The sequence below is a fragment of the Chaetura pelagica genome, unplaced genomic scaffold (assembly GCF_000747805.2).
Source record: "Chaetura pelagica isolate M959 unplaced genomic scaffold, ChaPel_1.0 scaffold7, whole genome shotgun sequence".
NCBI lineage: Eukaryota > Metazoa > Chordata > Aves > Apodiformes > Apodidae > Chaetura > Chaetura pelagica.
Window position 1 is genome coordinate 618,594 of NW_009953920.1, and position 16,568 is coordinate 635,161.

The following is a 16,568-nucleotide window of genomic DNA, read 5'->3' on the forward strand; positions in this document are numbered from 1 at the left end:
TGCTGAACACTAAAAACCACCAACTCCAGAGTCACCCAGTGGCTTTGCACAAAGGCATTGATTTGGTCGGTCTCATCTCCAGAGCACGTCGTGATTAGCGACGATGAGTGGCAGCACTGGTGCTTCAGCACTGGGAGGGCAGGGAGTGCGGCAGCACCGCGCCGCAACTGCTGCCTTTCCACAACGTTCAATGCCACAGTGTGTGGGGTGGATGTAGGCAAAGTGGGGAAACACAAATGGGTGGCATCAGAGGAGTTGGGGTAAGATCTTTTTTTTAATGCGTAGCAAGGGAGGATGAATATGGTAAATGAAAGAAACAATTACTTACGAGACTTAAGATGTGAACTCAGCTCTTCTGCTTGTTTTTGAAAGGATTAAAGCTTTGTGTGGCTGCTTTTCCAGATGTTTTATAATACTTGTAAAATCTGGTTTGGCAAAAGACTTTTGATGGCAAAATGATATATAGAAGACCTCATTTGCAGGAAATGATATCATTCTGGTACAGTTTGCAGAAATCCCACAATAAACCCAGCTTGGTGCCACAGCATATTAGTAGACTATTATGCTGGGTTTCATCTGGAAAACATGAGTCTGTCTTTGCACATTGTGGGGGCAGTCAAGATAATTGCAAAGTGTCCAGCTGTTTCAGCTGAACACCACCATAGCTATGGGAATCTTTTTCCAACCCAGAAAAGGGATATAGCGTTAACTTGCAAACAGTGAAAATTGCTGAAAAGTGAAAGGAAAGGAAACCTGACATTCGGAGGCCAGTAACTGCCATTGGTTTGTGTTATTAAACCTGTGGTGCTTGGACAACATGGGATGGGAGGGGAAACAAAAGGATTAATCACAAAGATTAGATGATAAAGAGCAATTGCCTTTGATGTCATTTCCTGTAATTAGACTTAGCCTTAAGGATTTTGAAAATCATCAGAAATACGAAAACGCGACTAATAACCTGTATTATTTAGTGTACTTAGAATTTTGTTGTAGTGCTCTTTTTGTGTTAGCTTAAATATCTAGAGATATGTGTATATTTGTAGATATACCTACCTGATAGTTTTCGTAATCCATTGTAAATTACCTCTGCCAGTCAATTAGTCAGGCAGGCAGGAAGTCCCACCCTGGCAGAGCATCAGTGTAAGACTCTTCTTTCTCAATTTTCCCTCAGACACACCATCCTGAGAAGCCACTTTTTCCTACCACAGGAAGCCCAAGAGAACACTATAGCTAGCAGTCTGACAGCCAAACTGAACCCTGGCCTTTTGTATCCTGCCAGGTTTGAAAAGCTGGACATCACCCCTAAAAGTGCCCAGAAGATCAAGCCGGTGCTTGAGCGGTGGATGGCTGAGGCTGAGGCCCGCCATCGGGCAGGTATGCAGAACCTGACCGAGTTTATCGGAAGCGAACCGTCCAAAAAGCGCAAGAGGCGCACCTCATTCACGCCACAAGCCCTTGAGATCTTGAATGCCCACTTTGAGAAGAACACGCACCCCTCTGGGCAAGAAATGACAGAGATTGCAGAGAAACTGAACTATGACCGGGAAGTAGTTAGAGTTTGGTTCTGCAATAAGAGGCAAGCACTGAAGAACACAATTAAACGCTTGAAACAGCATGAGCCTGCGACTGCAGTTCCTATGGAGCCTTTAACAGACTCTCTGGAAGAAAACTCCTAAAAACAAAACCACACACACAAAACAAAACAAAAAAAAACCCCAAACCCAACAAAACCCTGCACCGACAGAAACGTAACCGTTCGAACTCTGAAAATACTTGTTCATCACCCTTGTAAGTAAAAGACTGAAAAAACTGCAAGAAGGACAGAACAGTTTATAAATGTCCGTGGGTTTTCCTATTTAAGAAAAAAAAAAAAAAGCAAAACAAAACAAAAAAATACACAACACTTGGGGTGTGTGTGTCGTAGAATTAGTTCCCAAAAACAAAAAGAAAAAGCCAGTTTTTTCTAAATGGACTTAGAGTAAACCAAATAACTGCTTACTTTTTTTTCTGTATATTATGAAAATGTGAACACATTTTAAGGAAAAAAAAATAAAACAAAAAAGAACAAACAAACAAAAAATTAAAAAAAAAAAAAAAAAGAAAGAAAAAGAAACTTTTATCAGTTTAAAAGCGAATACAAGCCTGCCACCTGGAGGAGTGATTGTAGCCTTTCAGGTATCAAGTGCTGATTCACTCTGAAAACTATTAACCAAAGTCAGAAACACGGCATTGCAAATTAGATTGTTAGTCTACTCTTTTATGAGTGTAAAATTGTGTTACGAATTTTTACATTTGTATTTTGCAAGGAGGAAAACAACAGGCTTAATTTCTCTCATCCTCGTCCACACCCCCTGCAGGTGTGTACAAGCCATTCTATAGTGGTCAACTCCTTTTCTTTTTCTTTTAGTCAACAGTTTTGCAATCTCCAAGTGTTTGGGTGCCAAAAATACTGTTTTTTAATTGTGATTTGCGGGGTTTGATATTTCTCTTCTAAGGGTGTATGTCTTGGTTTGCATCTCTATTTTTCTTTTTTTTCTGATTCTTTTTGCTGCTTTCCCCCTTCCAGCTCATTCTCCACCCCTGTCCTGTTTGAAGCTTTTTAAAACAAAAAGTGAATGCTGAACACTTTTTTATTAATATGCTGAAATGCAATAGAGGACAAAGAAGGATTAGAATTATGTCTCATGAACTGTCAGCCCACACTGAACATTGTGCTTATTGTTTACTGTGTAGCTTGGGATTTCTCTGTCCTTTGGCCGTGAACCTGAAGAGGTTACCAAAACTCATTTCCTACATTGTATAAATATAAACTGCACACTTGGTTCAGTACTGCATCTGTATTACAGTTCTGTTTGAAGTGTCTCCAAAGTCTGCTAGCCAAAGAAATTTCTTGAGATCCTGATGAAAACCAATGGACAGGCCAAGAAGTGAGGAGGATGTTTTGGTCATTACATCACTGTGGACTGTTTCAGTGGTAGTACTTGGCTCCTTCTGCCTTTTTTTAATGTCATCCTGATATTGATGCTTGCCCTGTTGACTTCTTCAGTAGGAGGATGTCTTTCTGCAGGTGTTTGCTGTGACTGCTGGCTCGACTAAGCAATCAGGATACAGGGAAACCCATTGAATATGGTGGGTGGGGTAAGGTGGGTCACCTGCAATATGTTTCAGGTGAATTAATTTTACGTTAAAGACAACTTATCTCTGTGGGCTTCTTTTTGATTGGAAAAGTATGTTCTAAAATACTGTGGTTATTGAATCTATGAGCATATCATGGTTCAGAGGGACAGAAGTGTGTTCCAGGTTCTCGATGGGATAGAGGCTGACCCATGAAGGTCATCTGTTATCATCATCTTCTGCTGAATTCTGCTCCAGCCTTTGGGGTTCAGCCCACTATTAGGGGAGCAGCTGCATCTTGATCAGGATTTTCCAGAAGATAACAGCGGGGATTTGGTTCAGCTCACTGTAGAGGCAGTAGAGGAAAATTCTGCTGGTATAATGCCTGATTGCATTCACTGACCTCAGGACAGTTGTACTGGATTTTTACTAGTCTACCCAGGACATTGAAGGAGGCTCCCAAGGTGCTGGAGTCTTCAAATAATACCTCTCTTACAGAGTTTTCAAGAAGTCAAGGCTGTATCCAAAACCTAGTGGAAGAAAGGGACTTGCATTGATTTCACTAAGCTTTGAATCTGGCCCTCACTATTTTATTAATGGGATTTGCCTTGTAGAATGGGGTATTTGCTGCATGGTTGGTGGAGTTTTAAGGCTTCAGAGACCATCATCTGTGCCAGAAACTGCCTCTAAATGTGAGCAGTCTCAAAGGTCAGGGTTGAAGAGCACTGAGGGTCCAGTACTCCAGGCTGGGCTCTTGTCCAGCAAATGCATTTTAGGCTTTAAGCTTCAGCAGGGTATGTTTAAGGTTATTTTCAGGACTGCGTTTATGAGGAGGAGAGTGAGAATTTTGATTGACTCTTTTCCAACTGTTGATATATAAATGTTTGCTGGGGGGAAAATCACCTCAATAACCACAGGCAGATTGTGAGGGGGGAAAAGAAGATCCTTTAATAAAGATGAGTGTGTGAAGCAAAGAGAGTCTCACAGCAGCATCTGCCCCTCTGGGGTTTTTATTTCACCTGTCTATCCATAAATACCTTTGTCCACAGGTATGTTATCTATACCAAACAGCCCTAAACTTGTGGCCACTATTCAATTTACATAATGATCAGGATACCACCCAGAAGCCAACAGGGAAGAACAGATCATATTTGGAGGTGGACATTCCTGGAGTCCTGCCCGTGTCTTCAGTATGCTACTAATTGTCCAGTTGTTAATTCCACATACAAAATCACCTGTTCAGTCGCCATACAGCCCCACTCCTTCCCCCTCTTCCTCCACCCCCATCATCAACAACCTGGGAGCAAAACTATCAACCATTCTTTGCCTAAAAACTGAATTTCCAATTCTCCCAGGGACTGCTCTAAATTTTGTGAAGAAAAATCTCCCAAGAAGAAAAGTTCACTAAACAGTATATGAAAGATACTAAATGTTTAAAAATATGCTGGGAGCAGTTATGTAAGCTCTTTTCTGTAGGTATCGGAAGGATATAACTAGGACAGTGAAAATGTAAAATAAATATAAATTGCCAGCTTGGAAGAAAAAATGATGTTCATCCCACAGTCTTAAAAACCATTCATGTGCAGTGATTTTTTTTACCGTTTTCTAATTTTGTATTATGTTTTGTAAATTATTTATAAAGTGTTGTAATGCTTCTTATATTAATTTTTTTACAGACAAATTTTTGCTATGAGGCATAAATGGTGCCTGAACAGATTCTTAGGAAGATAAATTATGTGTGAGTTGTGCATCTTTGGGGGGCCATAACTGTTTGGTTTTATTTTGTTACTGACAACATTTCTGGTTTCCATTTGTAAACAATTCTCACGCATTGATTACCTTTGAAAATCTTTTAATTTTGCATGTGACTAAAAGATGGATTGCTACCAGCAAATGAAACAAAAGTCTCTTCAGTCATATGTGAAGGTTTAATGGTTTTCCAATTTATTGACCTTTGGAATTTTTAAATATATATCTATATATAAAGTTATTATTTGAATAACGAACCAAGGGTTCACGTACTGTTCTAATTTTGTCTTCTTATGTTTTTCACTAAAAAGCTATTTTGGACAGTTGAAGAAATCAAATGCATTCAAAAGGTTCCAGTTTCTTTACGTTACTAAAGCAAAAAAAAAAAAGACAACAGAAGAAAAAAAAACAGAAAAAAAAAAAATATATAAAAAATAAATGAGAAAAGAGTGAACAAGAAAGCAAAACGGAGCTAGGAAGGAACAAGTAGAGGCGTATCAAAGAACTCAAGCTATAACCAAAAAGAAATATGTAAAATGCCTTTGCTCGTCTTCTCAATGCTGGACCAAAGCTCAATGTATGTAGGTATATGCACATTGTATAGATATGGCTAAATGTTGCTGACAATCTCGCAATACTAAACTGTTACTATTTAAAAAAAAAAAAAAAAAAAAGAAAAAAGAAAAAAAAATAAATACAAAAACAAAACTGTTCATCAGTGTTTTACCTCAGCACTCTACTTGTACCCAGTTATTGACCAACATTCAAATAAGAAGAGAGGAAACTGATTTCCATGTCAATGTTTGACTGTAAAATCTGTTTGGAAAACATTTTGTAATGAGCTTTTTGTCATGTGGTTTGCTTGTTTCCAACTTGAGATTATGTGGGGCACATTTGTTTATTTATTGTTACCAAGTGATATTATTTTTATTATTATTAATTATTATTATTATTACTATTATTATTTTTTTTTGTCCTATGTGCTATAATCTACAGAATGGTCACCAGGGTCACTTAGAAGCACTGCAAAGAGATCTGTTTTTCCATGCATGGAGCATGCAGCGGGAAAGCTGGCAGTACAAAATGGACTGTATTGTGTTGTTCAAAAATGAGAATCATTACAAAAGGAGTTGGTGTGGTGGACTTGTGACCAAGAAACCAAACTGGATATTTAAAAGCTCCTTACTACTCTGACTTTGAAACCAAAGCTGATTTATCTGCACAGGTTGCTTAACATGAAAAAAAAAAAAAAAAATAAAAAAACTGACAAAAACTGTACTTAATCTAGAGCAATATCTGTATGGTCAGTAAAGCTGCACTTTGTGTATTTCTTAACAGCTTCAGATCTGTCACTTTTAATTTGTACCATAAAAATAAAGAATTGTTTGACATGAAAAATAAGCTCCTTTCATGTGTTTGTCTTAAATCTCATGCATTATTCACATGATCAGAGCTCATGTAATTTCACATCAGTTCAATACAAAAATAGTTAAATGCTTGAAAGAAAGGAAGAAATAAAATCTGTTTGCACTGTGGAGCATCACTTTATCTGCAAAACTAAACACTGCTTCTGTACCTAGAGTGAGCATGTACATTGGTGATGTCTTATTTTCTCTACAGATATGCAGACTAGAGGATCTGACTCAGGAATATCGTGGAATCACTCAGGTGAGTAATATCCCCCAGGCCAAAGTGGATCAAAGCACAGATGGACATGAAGACCAGGAATGGTGAATCTCCCAGTGCTTCCACATATCCCGTAACAAAGCCTGGGTAAGTGATGGAAGGGGACTGTGGTAGTGAGCTTGGGTCAGCCTTTCAAATTATTTATCTTGCATTTTTGCAGAGTGCATGAGGTTTATTCCTTTCTGTGATTATGATACTGGTGGCAGAAATGCCTGTTTTCCAGGGCTTTTGCGTTGAGTCATACTGAGCTCCATCTAAATACATGACTCTGAAAAATCAAAATGTTTTGAGAAATCAAATTGTTATAAAGTTGTTTTGGAAGAAAAAAAACAAAACAGCCTAGAAAAAAAAAGCTTTGACAAAATATTGTGTTTGAGACTTGGGGAAAAAAAACTTTTCAAAGCTTTTTTCCTTTGATTTTGTAAAATATTGATTTACATTTCCAATACAACATGTTAAATAATAAAAAACAAACCCAAAATATTCATTTGCATAGAAAATACAGGGAGTACCTGGAATATTTAATTATCTTGAATTTTTCCAGATTGGAATTTACCTTTTCCAAGCATTCTTTTACTGCATTTTATGGATTACTGCATTTATTTAAAAAAAAAAATTTAAAAAAATCAAAAATAAAGGAAAAAGTTAACTTCCTTGTAGACAGGATGATTGAGGCACCATAAACAGGTCAAAGATGATAGAGGTGTAGCTTTTTGTTAGACCAGCTAGTATATGTGGGGAAAGTAGATAAGCTTTTAAGTGCCCAGATCCTCCCTTGGTCTGAAACAGAAAGCAGTTCAATCCAAAGGAAAACAGAAGCTGAGAAAAAAGAGAAGACACAGGAGAACCATGATAAAGTCATATCTCATTACTACCCACACTACAATATCCTGGATTTATGGGCTAAACCATCATGTCCTTGCTTCATTTCAAAAGCAGTGACTGCAGGTTTCCACACACCACCTACACACTGGGATTGCCAACACCATTAACTCCCAAGAGGGATGATTTGGGACTGAGTAGCCTTTACTCTGCCCACTGCTCTACAGCATCCCTCTCATGGCATGGGTAAGGATAGCCCAGCATCCTGCAGGCATATGTGGGAACCAAACTAAACTGGGAAGACATGGTTTGATATGGCCTATTCCCCTGTGCAGATGCTTTACAACTGGTCCAAGTCTAAATCTATACCTGGAAGAAAAGCTTGAAGTATTAGCAGGGCTTTGGTAAGCACAGATTCTCTTCCACTGACTTTAACTTCAATTAAACAAGCACTCAAGAAGCAAAACAGACTTATCAACTGGGAATATTCTCTTGGGGTTTGTTTTTTAATCTGAGAATTCAGTTTTAATATGAATCACTCCCATATGAGACCGTGATGCTCTTGAAAATAATTGAGAATTAAAGAGTTGGTAGGTTTTTCCTTCTCTCTCCCTCTGCTCTACAGCCCTGGAGCTTTGTTTTTTCCCTCATTCACAGTCCTTTGCTGTTGCATTTGGACACATGGACAACAGTGGTCAGGACTGAGCAGAGAGTCACCAGGTAGCTTACTAGCAATGACCCTGTATTTTTAATCCAGATGCCAGTCCCCCTGATTTCTTCTGCAATGCCAGCAGCAGCCTTGTCTAATCTACCAAAGCAGCTGCAAGGGAGGGCATGTAGCAGCTCATGGGATGAGTCTTTTATTTTATTGTGTTCATAAAGACACTGAGCTTCCTGTATCATGGGTATTGCTAGGTACTCCATGCCTTCTTTACCTCAGTCTTCAGTAGTAGGACCAGTTGTTCATTGGGTACCCAGCCCCCTGAGCTGGAAAACAGGGAGCAGATTAAAGCCCCTATGATCACAGAGGAGGTGGTTAGTGACATTGCTTCAGCACACAGATAAACACAAGTCTATGGAGCCAGATGGAATATGCCCAAGGGTATTGAGGGAGCTGGCAGAAGTGCTCGTCAAGCCACTTTCCATCCTTTATCAGCAGACCTGGACAACTGGGGAGGTCCCAGTTGACTGGACACTGGAAAATGCGACCCCCATCTACAAGAGGGGCCAAAAGGAGAATCCAGGGAACTACAGGCTTGTCAATCTGGCCTCAGTGCCAGGGAAGGTCATGGAGCAGATAATCTCCAGTGCCATTATGCAGCATGTGCAGAATTACCAAGTGATAAGGCCCAGTCAACATGGTTTTAGGAAAGGTAATTCCTCTTTGTCAACTCTTGTCTCCTGTCATGACAGGGTGACCCACTTATTGGATGAGAAAAAGGCTATGGATGTTGCCTACCTTGAATTTAGCAAGGCCTCTGACACAGTTTCCCACAGCATTCTCCTAGAGAAGCTGGCTGCTCGTGGCTGGGATGCACACACACTTTGCTGGGTTAAAAGCTGGTTGGATGGCTGGGTCCAAAGAGTTGTGTTCAGTGGAGCTAAATCCAGTTTGCAGCCTGTCACGAGGGGTGTTCCCCAGGGCTCAGTGCTGGGGCTGCTCCTGTTTAACATCTTTAGTGATGATTTGGACGAGGGGATCGAGTGCACCCTCAGGAAGTCTGGAGAGGACACTAAGCTGGGTGGGACTGTCGATCTGCTTGAGGGCAGGGAGGCTCTGCAGAGGGATCTGGACAGGCTGGATTGATGGGCCAAGGCCAATAGCATGAGGTTCAATAAGGCCAAGTGCCACGTCCTGCACTTCAGCCACAACAACCCCCTGCAGAGCTACAGGCTTGGGGAGCAGTGGCTGGAGCTGCCCAGCAGAGAGGGACCTGGGGTGTTGGTTGACAGCTGGATGAACATGAGCCAGCAGTGTGCCCAGGTGGCCAAGAAGGCCAACACCATCCTGGCCTGCATCAGGAATAGTGTGACCAGCAGGGATAGGGAGGTGATCCTGCCCCCATTCTTGGCCCTGCTGAGGCTGCAGCTCGAGCACTGTGTGCAGTTTTGGGCACTGCAGTACAGGAAGGTCATTGAGGTGCTGGAGAGGGTGCAGAGAAGGGCAACCAGGCTGATGAGGGATCTGGAGAACAAGTCTTATGAGGAGAGGCTGAGTGAGCTGGGGCTGTTCAGCCAGGAAAAGAGGAGGCTGAGAGGAGACCTCATTGCTCTCTACAGCTACCTGAGAGGAGGTTGTAAACAGGTGGGGATCGGGCTGTTCAATGAAGTTACAAGTTACAGGACAAGAGGTAATGCCCTCAAGTTGTGCCAGAAGAGGTTTAGATTGGATATCAGGAAGAATTTCTTCACTGAAAACATTTTCAGGCATTGGAATAGGCTGCCCAGGGCAGTGGTGGAGTCACCCTCTCTGGGGGTATTTAAGAGTTGTATAGATGTAGTACTTAGGGATATGGTTTAGTTAAGAACTTGTCAGTGTTAGGTTGGTGGTTGGACTCGATGGTCTTGAAGGTCTTTTCCAACCAAGGTGATTCTGTGACTCTGTATGTAGACCACCAGCAACTAGCTGGGTTTAAATCCAGCCTAGTTCCTGGGTTTCAGGCTGCTTCTCAAGATGTTCCAGGGTGCAGAGTGCCCACCACCAGTTTGCAGCTGCCAACAGCCCAGCCCTTGCAGCTGCCTCCTGCTCCTGCCTGTTCCCATCCCTTGTGCTGGCTCTGCATGTGTCTGGCCAGGAGCTCTAAAAGAACACGAGAGATTCTGGTCTTGTGGAGCAGCAGCTTAAAATTGTGTCACAGCCTCCACCAGCATAGCATCAACAATCTCATCAGGTCTGGGCTTGTTTCCTTGGTTTTGGACACCACAGGTTACTGGTGTTCAGCTAATGAGCTCGGTTCAGATGATGGGCTTTCAGTTAAAAAAATCCGTGCCCCATCCAGTCTATCCATCACTACTATTAGGAAGTTCTCCCACCTTGTGTGTTCTCTCTCAATTATGATCTCAAGATGCCAAAGGTCTTAGAGGACATCTGAATGGTATGATAATTTCCAGTTGATCCTGGAGGAGCCAGGATTACCCCAGCAGCTGTTGGAACTACCTCCGCATGCCTAACTATTTTTTTAATTAATTGAAAAACCTGTGCTGATACTCAGTCATTCCTGATAGGTTTTAATGCTATTAATTTTAAACATCTCACATTCTCCTGAACTGCTGATACCTTTTCTCTAAAATGTATACTTTTAACTATCATCCAAAATGAAAAGGCAAAGCTATGAAGATCCTTTCATTTCTTTTTGCAAAGCAGGCATTCTGGTGTTTTTTACCACCTTGTCTCTGTCCTTTTGACATTTCCAGTTCAGTTATATGTTCCTAAATGGAGAAGCATGAAACTATTCTCAAAATTACCCCTCAGTTCTTCCAGGTTAAGCTACCTGAAGAGAAATGCTTATTTCATGAATACCAACAGCTATTTTCAGTTACTAGTTGTGGAAATTAAAGGGTCTGATCTTGCAAATGCATAATGCAGATAACTTTATTTGCCCAACTAGTGTTACTGATGTTTTGATGCTATCTTCATAGATACATTTAGTGGTGTGCAGTTCTACACAGGATTGGATCTACCCTAGGCAGATGTGGATCGATACTCATATTTATCACTTTGTCTAGCTCATCCATCAGTAAATCTTCATATGTCCTTTATTATTTTTGAAACACAAACAACTCAGAGGGGACTACATCTCAACACGAAAGGCACATATTCCTTCTGAAGTCAATACAGCTATGGTTTCTGGCTTGGCAGGTGCCTTCCAGAAACACTTGCTGCTGAAGGTAATCTTTGGGGGTGGAAACTGGGGGAAACATGCTAAAGCATGAGCTGATAAATATTTTTTAAATACTTTCTATTATTCCACTGTATTTAAGATTCTTCTCTCTAAAGGTGCCCTAACAAACTCACATACTGACCACTGAAAAGGAGAACTTAAAGCAGCACCATTTTATTTTGTGCCTGTGGTATACCTAAGCCCAAGCATGTTCATCAGCAACCTGACTCTAAGACTTCCCAGCTAGCCTGGGGATCAAAGCTCACCAGGTGATCTATACATCCAGAGTGAGGAACACAAAGAGCAGGGATCAAAAATCCACACTGGCTTGTGCACTTTGTGGGTCATGATATCTTCAAAGAAATTACTCGACAGGTAATATGTAATGAAGACCACACCTGAGAAAAGACAAAATTCACAGTCATTTGTTAAAAAAAGGAAAAAGGAAAAAAAAAAAAAGTAGGACTGACAGAATATGTTTCTTCTTAAGATGTGTTAGAAGAGCTGTACATGGTAATAAAAAGCCTATCAATTGCTTGGTATCAGCTGAGCATACATTCACTGTACATCAAGGTTGTGAGGAGTCTGTGTTATTTATAATGTACTTTCTTCTGCTGTGGTTAAAGGTGTGATCTCAAAAGCAGGTCCTGTGGTCCCAGACATCAACTGAAGATGAGAATATGACAAGTTTACATCCGAAAAGAGATAAATGTTTGGCCTAAAACTGTTTTACTCAAGTGATAGAAATTATTTTCCCTAAACTAATGTAAATCCTCTCTGATCTGTAGTCATTCATGGTTTTAGAAGGCAGGAAGGTAATGTCGATTTTCAAAGATTTACATGGCATAGTTATTTATTTTTTGATTTTGCACAGCTTGATTTTTTCTGTTTTAATTCTTTCAACATACTGGGATTCTGTAACATTTAGAAGTGAATATGTCTATATACAAAGCCAACATCTCCAGCCTAGTTGTGTCTGAGGTGTGTTTACATAGCCATGTTAGCTTGGTGTCATAAAGAAACAGCCCGTTGCATGCTTGCTTGCTTTATTCATTTAGATTTCATACATGTTTAACCTAAATGCTTTAAAGTATTGGCCAGTTTCAAACTAACATGGTAGAAGAGAAGAAACCTCACAGATAACTACAGGTTTAATGAAAATAGCCTAGAGAAGAAAGAGACAGTAGAGTCCCAGGTGGGACCAGGGGGCTGTCTGGTCTCACACCCTTCCTTTCACAAAGTCCACTGCTACCTTCTTCAGATAAGCAAATATTGCAGGGGTGTGTTTAAATTACAGTAAATTACAATAAACTCTTTTCCCCAGCACAACAGCTAGGCCTTGGCTTCCTTTAAAACTACTCCTTACTGAGGAGAGTACTGTCTTTAAAAGAAAGCAGTCTGTCACTTCCATTTCCAGTACAGCAGTTATGTTGTAATTTAGGATGAAAAAAATCTCTAGCTGAAAAAGCATTACATTCCTATTGCACTGGGAAGGTGATTAAAAGGAGGGGGGGGAGAGGAAAATAGCCTCCCAGTAGAATCTGTTTATGAGGTATTGTATTGGAAAGTCTATTTTTTTCTGGCTCAGGGTTTAAATCAGAAAAATAGGTTACTTGTGAAGACAGGAGAAAAATAAACACAACTCTTCATTCATTAATTTAACGAAATGTGCCACAGGTTTGAGGCCATTTTTGTTCACTCCTGTCAGCAAGATTTTACACACTGGAAGCAACCTATTGAAACTGGAGAGAGATGTTCAAGTGTATGAGGTTACAGACTTGCCTTAAGTAGCTTTGTTGCTTAGCTGCTTGAGTGCTGGCTCCAGACCTGGACATTTCTTTTCAAAGCTTTCCTCTTCTTCTAATGTTCATCTGCTTTCAAAGAAGCTCTGAAGCTTCAGCTCCTGTGCAGTAAAATGGGTTAAAGGAGGCCAGCAAAGTCTATATCCAGTTCAGTTGATCAGAATAAAAGTTGATCATGCTTGGCATCAAGGCTTACCTCTCTCTCTTGAACCCACCCACGTCTTCACACAGAGCACTGTGCAAGCCAAAGATACAGCAAGGCCAAGTGAAGCCTACACCAACCCTGCAGGCAGCTCTCTGGGATCTGTCTTCACCAGCTGTGATAAACTCTGTGGCTGGAGTAGGAACCCCTGGAATGCAGGCACCCAGAGCACCTGGTGCCTGGCTCCTGAAGCACACCAATATGCCAGGATGGGAGGTGTGAATAAGGAAGCAGTGCTTCAGCCACGGTTTCCGTTGCCTCTGACCTCTCCAGCACAAACTGAATGTAGTCAAAGACTGACAAATGTGATTTACAGTCTTCCCCGACACCCTGCTATCCAGGTCAACTAGGCAACAAGTTTCAGAAGATGATGATATATATGTTTCTCTTGGTGCAGACAAACTTGGTGCTTTCTCTTTGTGCTCTGCAAACATCTGCAACAGTAGAAGTGGCTCCTGCACCCCTTTCTCATCCCTCTCCCCAGCTGCCAAAGAAGACTGACCCTTCAGGTCTTCAAGTACATACTCTCTTCTTCTCCTCATTCAATACCTCATTTCAGTTGGGACAACCTCAACAAACCCTTAGTATTCCAAGCTTTTTAAGCTTAACTCCTGTGTGACTGAAACCTCATTTCAGTTGGGACAACCTCAACAAACCCTTAGTATTCCAAGCTTTTTAAGCTTAACTCCTGTGTGACTGAACCAGGCTGAAGAGCACCCACACAAGCCACTCCACTGACAAAGGTGCCAAAAGAAAGGACTGTGGAAAAGGCTGAGGACACAGATGTCATCGCTGAGCATAGCTGGATCCAAAACCTCACCCCATTCAACTGCCCCAAAGCAGATAACTCTTCACTGCCTCAGAGTTCCTTCATGTCCTTTAGGGAGATTTACACCACCTATGATTGCTTTTTGAATTTTCTGCTCTCTTAAATCCTGCCAATAACATTTCAATTTTTTAATTTTTTTTCCTTTGGTAACATAAAAAATATCCCATATCTGTTCTGAAGAAGAAGAATTATTTGTTTGAGGTCTGAATTGTCAGAAATATCAGTATTTTTGTTAATGATCCTAAGAGACTGTTTCCTTTAAACAAGGAATTTTGTGAGAAAAAAATAGCTGATATGTGCTCTTGGTTTTCATATCAATATTGAAGCAGTTTGCTGTTTTCCTACCATTATGACATTACCAAATCCCTTCTTTGCCTCTAAATCTCATGAATTCTAATTTAAGCTGCCATTTTCTGGTGAAGAAGATAAAATAAAATTAGCTATTTTTATTTTGTAAGATAAGGGGGCCTGAAACATGGGTACGTCTGAGCAGAAAACCAGTTGTTGGCCACCTCATACACTCCCTGCTGCCATGCTGAACAGAGGTTTATTGCCTATTTGAAGGAACAGACTGGTAGAAGAATTAAGAGCTCTCCTCATTGATGCAGGATAGCACATACAAGCAAGAAAGAAAACCAGATAATCAAGCTCTCCATGCGTACATAGGTCTGGTCCTTCCACTTGAGACTCCTGACAGAGTGCAAGCTCCTGCCAGTGTAAAAACAGCTTTCCTGTTACAGATACCACTCTGCTTTGAGCCTGATTCATCATAAACAATTCACCTCACATAGGACACCAAATGGTGTCCCTCATGTGAAAACAACTTGTAAACTAATAAATAAGAGGAAGAGATATTTAATAATTGATAATGAAATGGAGTAAAACCAGCGACCTTGGCAGGAAACATTCTGCGTCTTATTAGCAATTGCCAGAGCCAGTCATCCATCCTCCTTAAATCCATTTCCTGAATGTGTTGCATCTCTTGAATTTATACTGCTCTGGCATCAAACCATGAACATCACATTTCTGATGTTCACTGCCTTGCAGTCTAAATCCAGCAGACGTTCCTCCTCCTACCAGCATTGGCTTCTTTATCTATTTTCTTTCCTACATACAGATATATAAGCTTCTCTAATTTTTCCACATAAGTAGAAATACTTGTGGCTTTGGTAATTTTATTGATCTTGGTAGCCTCGGGTTGCATAGTGCCTGAGCACAACTAGAGTTTATGGACTACTGGCATGAGGTGTATATTTTAGAGTTCTCCTTGGAAGCTAGAGGAAAAATTAGGGCCATATTATTCCTCTACGGGTTTTATGGTGGGGAAAAAAAGTGCTTTTTAGACAATGATTACTCAGTATGTTGTGCAAAAATCATTGCCAGGGACCAAAAAAAATCACCTCCTATACAGTGTTGTTGGCAGTACAACAAACATTCTACACCAGTTTTTTTATAACTAATATTAATCTTTCCCACTGGAGCTGGCCACTGTTAATACACTGTCATGGTAAGGCTGTATGTTTAAGCCATTAAGAAGTCCTTCCATTTTCAATAAATGGTTTTTCAAATATCTTTCAGCCATACCAATTGCATTTACATTTCCTTTCTGCATCTTCTAGAGACTTAACAGGAGTGTTCAGCCTTTGGGAATGGATGCAAGACTAACCTCATTTACCTTATATGTACATATGAATATATATTCCCACTAATGCAGAATAAGCATATATACATTTATGTGTCTATTTTTATTTTTTATATATATTCACATAAACATGCCATAGATGTGGACATAGATACATAAAACTTTTCAGTGGTGGCCATTGAAGCCACATTTGTATCCATTGCTGAACAAATGGTTGACCCACTTAATCCTTTTCCAAATAAATGCCTTGCTATGTTTTTTTTGGCTTCAGTTGCATTTTTAAAGCACTCGCACCTAAATTAGAAATGGGGAGGTTCCAGGCTTCAGAAAAAGGCTACTATTCTGTAGCCTCCAGAACAAGAGCACCCTGTTCCCTGAAATAAACCCTTCTAACAATTTTTCCTGTGTTTGCGTATTTTAAGGGCTCAGCAGCAGCAGGGGAACAGGCCAAGTCTTTTTTATTATTTCATTCCTAACACCACATAGCTAATAATTTTGAAAGGTGTTTTTTTATTTTATCTTTTCATTCTGCATAAATATGGGCTGATACTTTTCCTTCTGCCATTGCCTGCAGCAAAGTGAAATGGACACATAAAATAATCGCATAAAAGTCTAACAACTTCTTTTTTCCAAAGTGATTTCTTATGCATCCTCTTGGAGAAAAATTCACAGAGGTTTTTTTTTGCTGGGGGCGTGGGAGATGCTGCAAGAGGAGGGGGGATAGGATATTTATACACCTGCCTAGATTTGGAACAGTTTGAAAATAATAAAACTTCCTATGGGCAGCTTCAAGAGAAGAAGTGAGCAGGAGAGAATTTGGATTCCATGAGATTAGACTATA

The 16,568-nt window shown here is 40.4% G+C and overlaps 1 protein-coding gene across 1 annotated transcript in view; it reads left to right on the top strand.

Annotated features, from left to right (window-relative positions):
- Positions 1-1,699, top strand: part of POU6F2 (POU class 6 homeobox 2) — a 259,189-nt gene extending 257,490 nt beyond the window's left edge. The window contains exon 9 of the mRNA XM_010001517.1: positions 1,172-1,699. Within this exon, the coding sequence (XP_009999819.1) occupies positions 1,172-1,676 (505 nt within the window). The 3' untranslated portion in view covers positions 1,677-1,699. The remainder of the gene's footprint in view (positions 1-1,171) is intronic.
- The last annotated feature ends 14,869 nt before the right edge of the window (positions 1,700-16,568 follow it).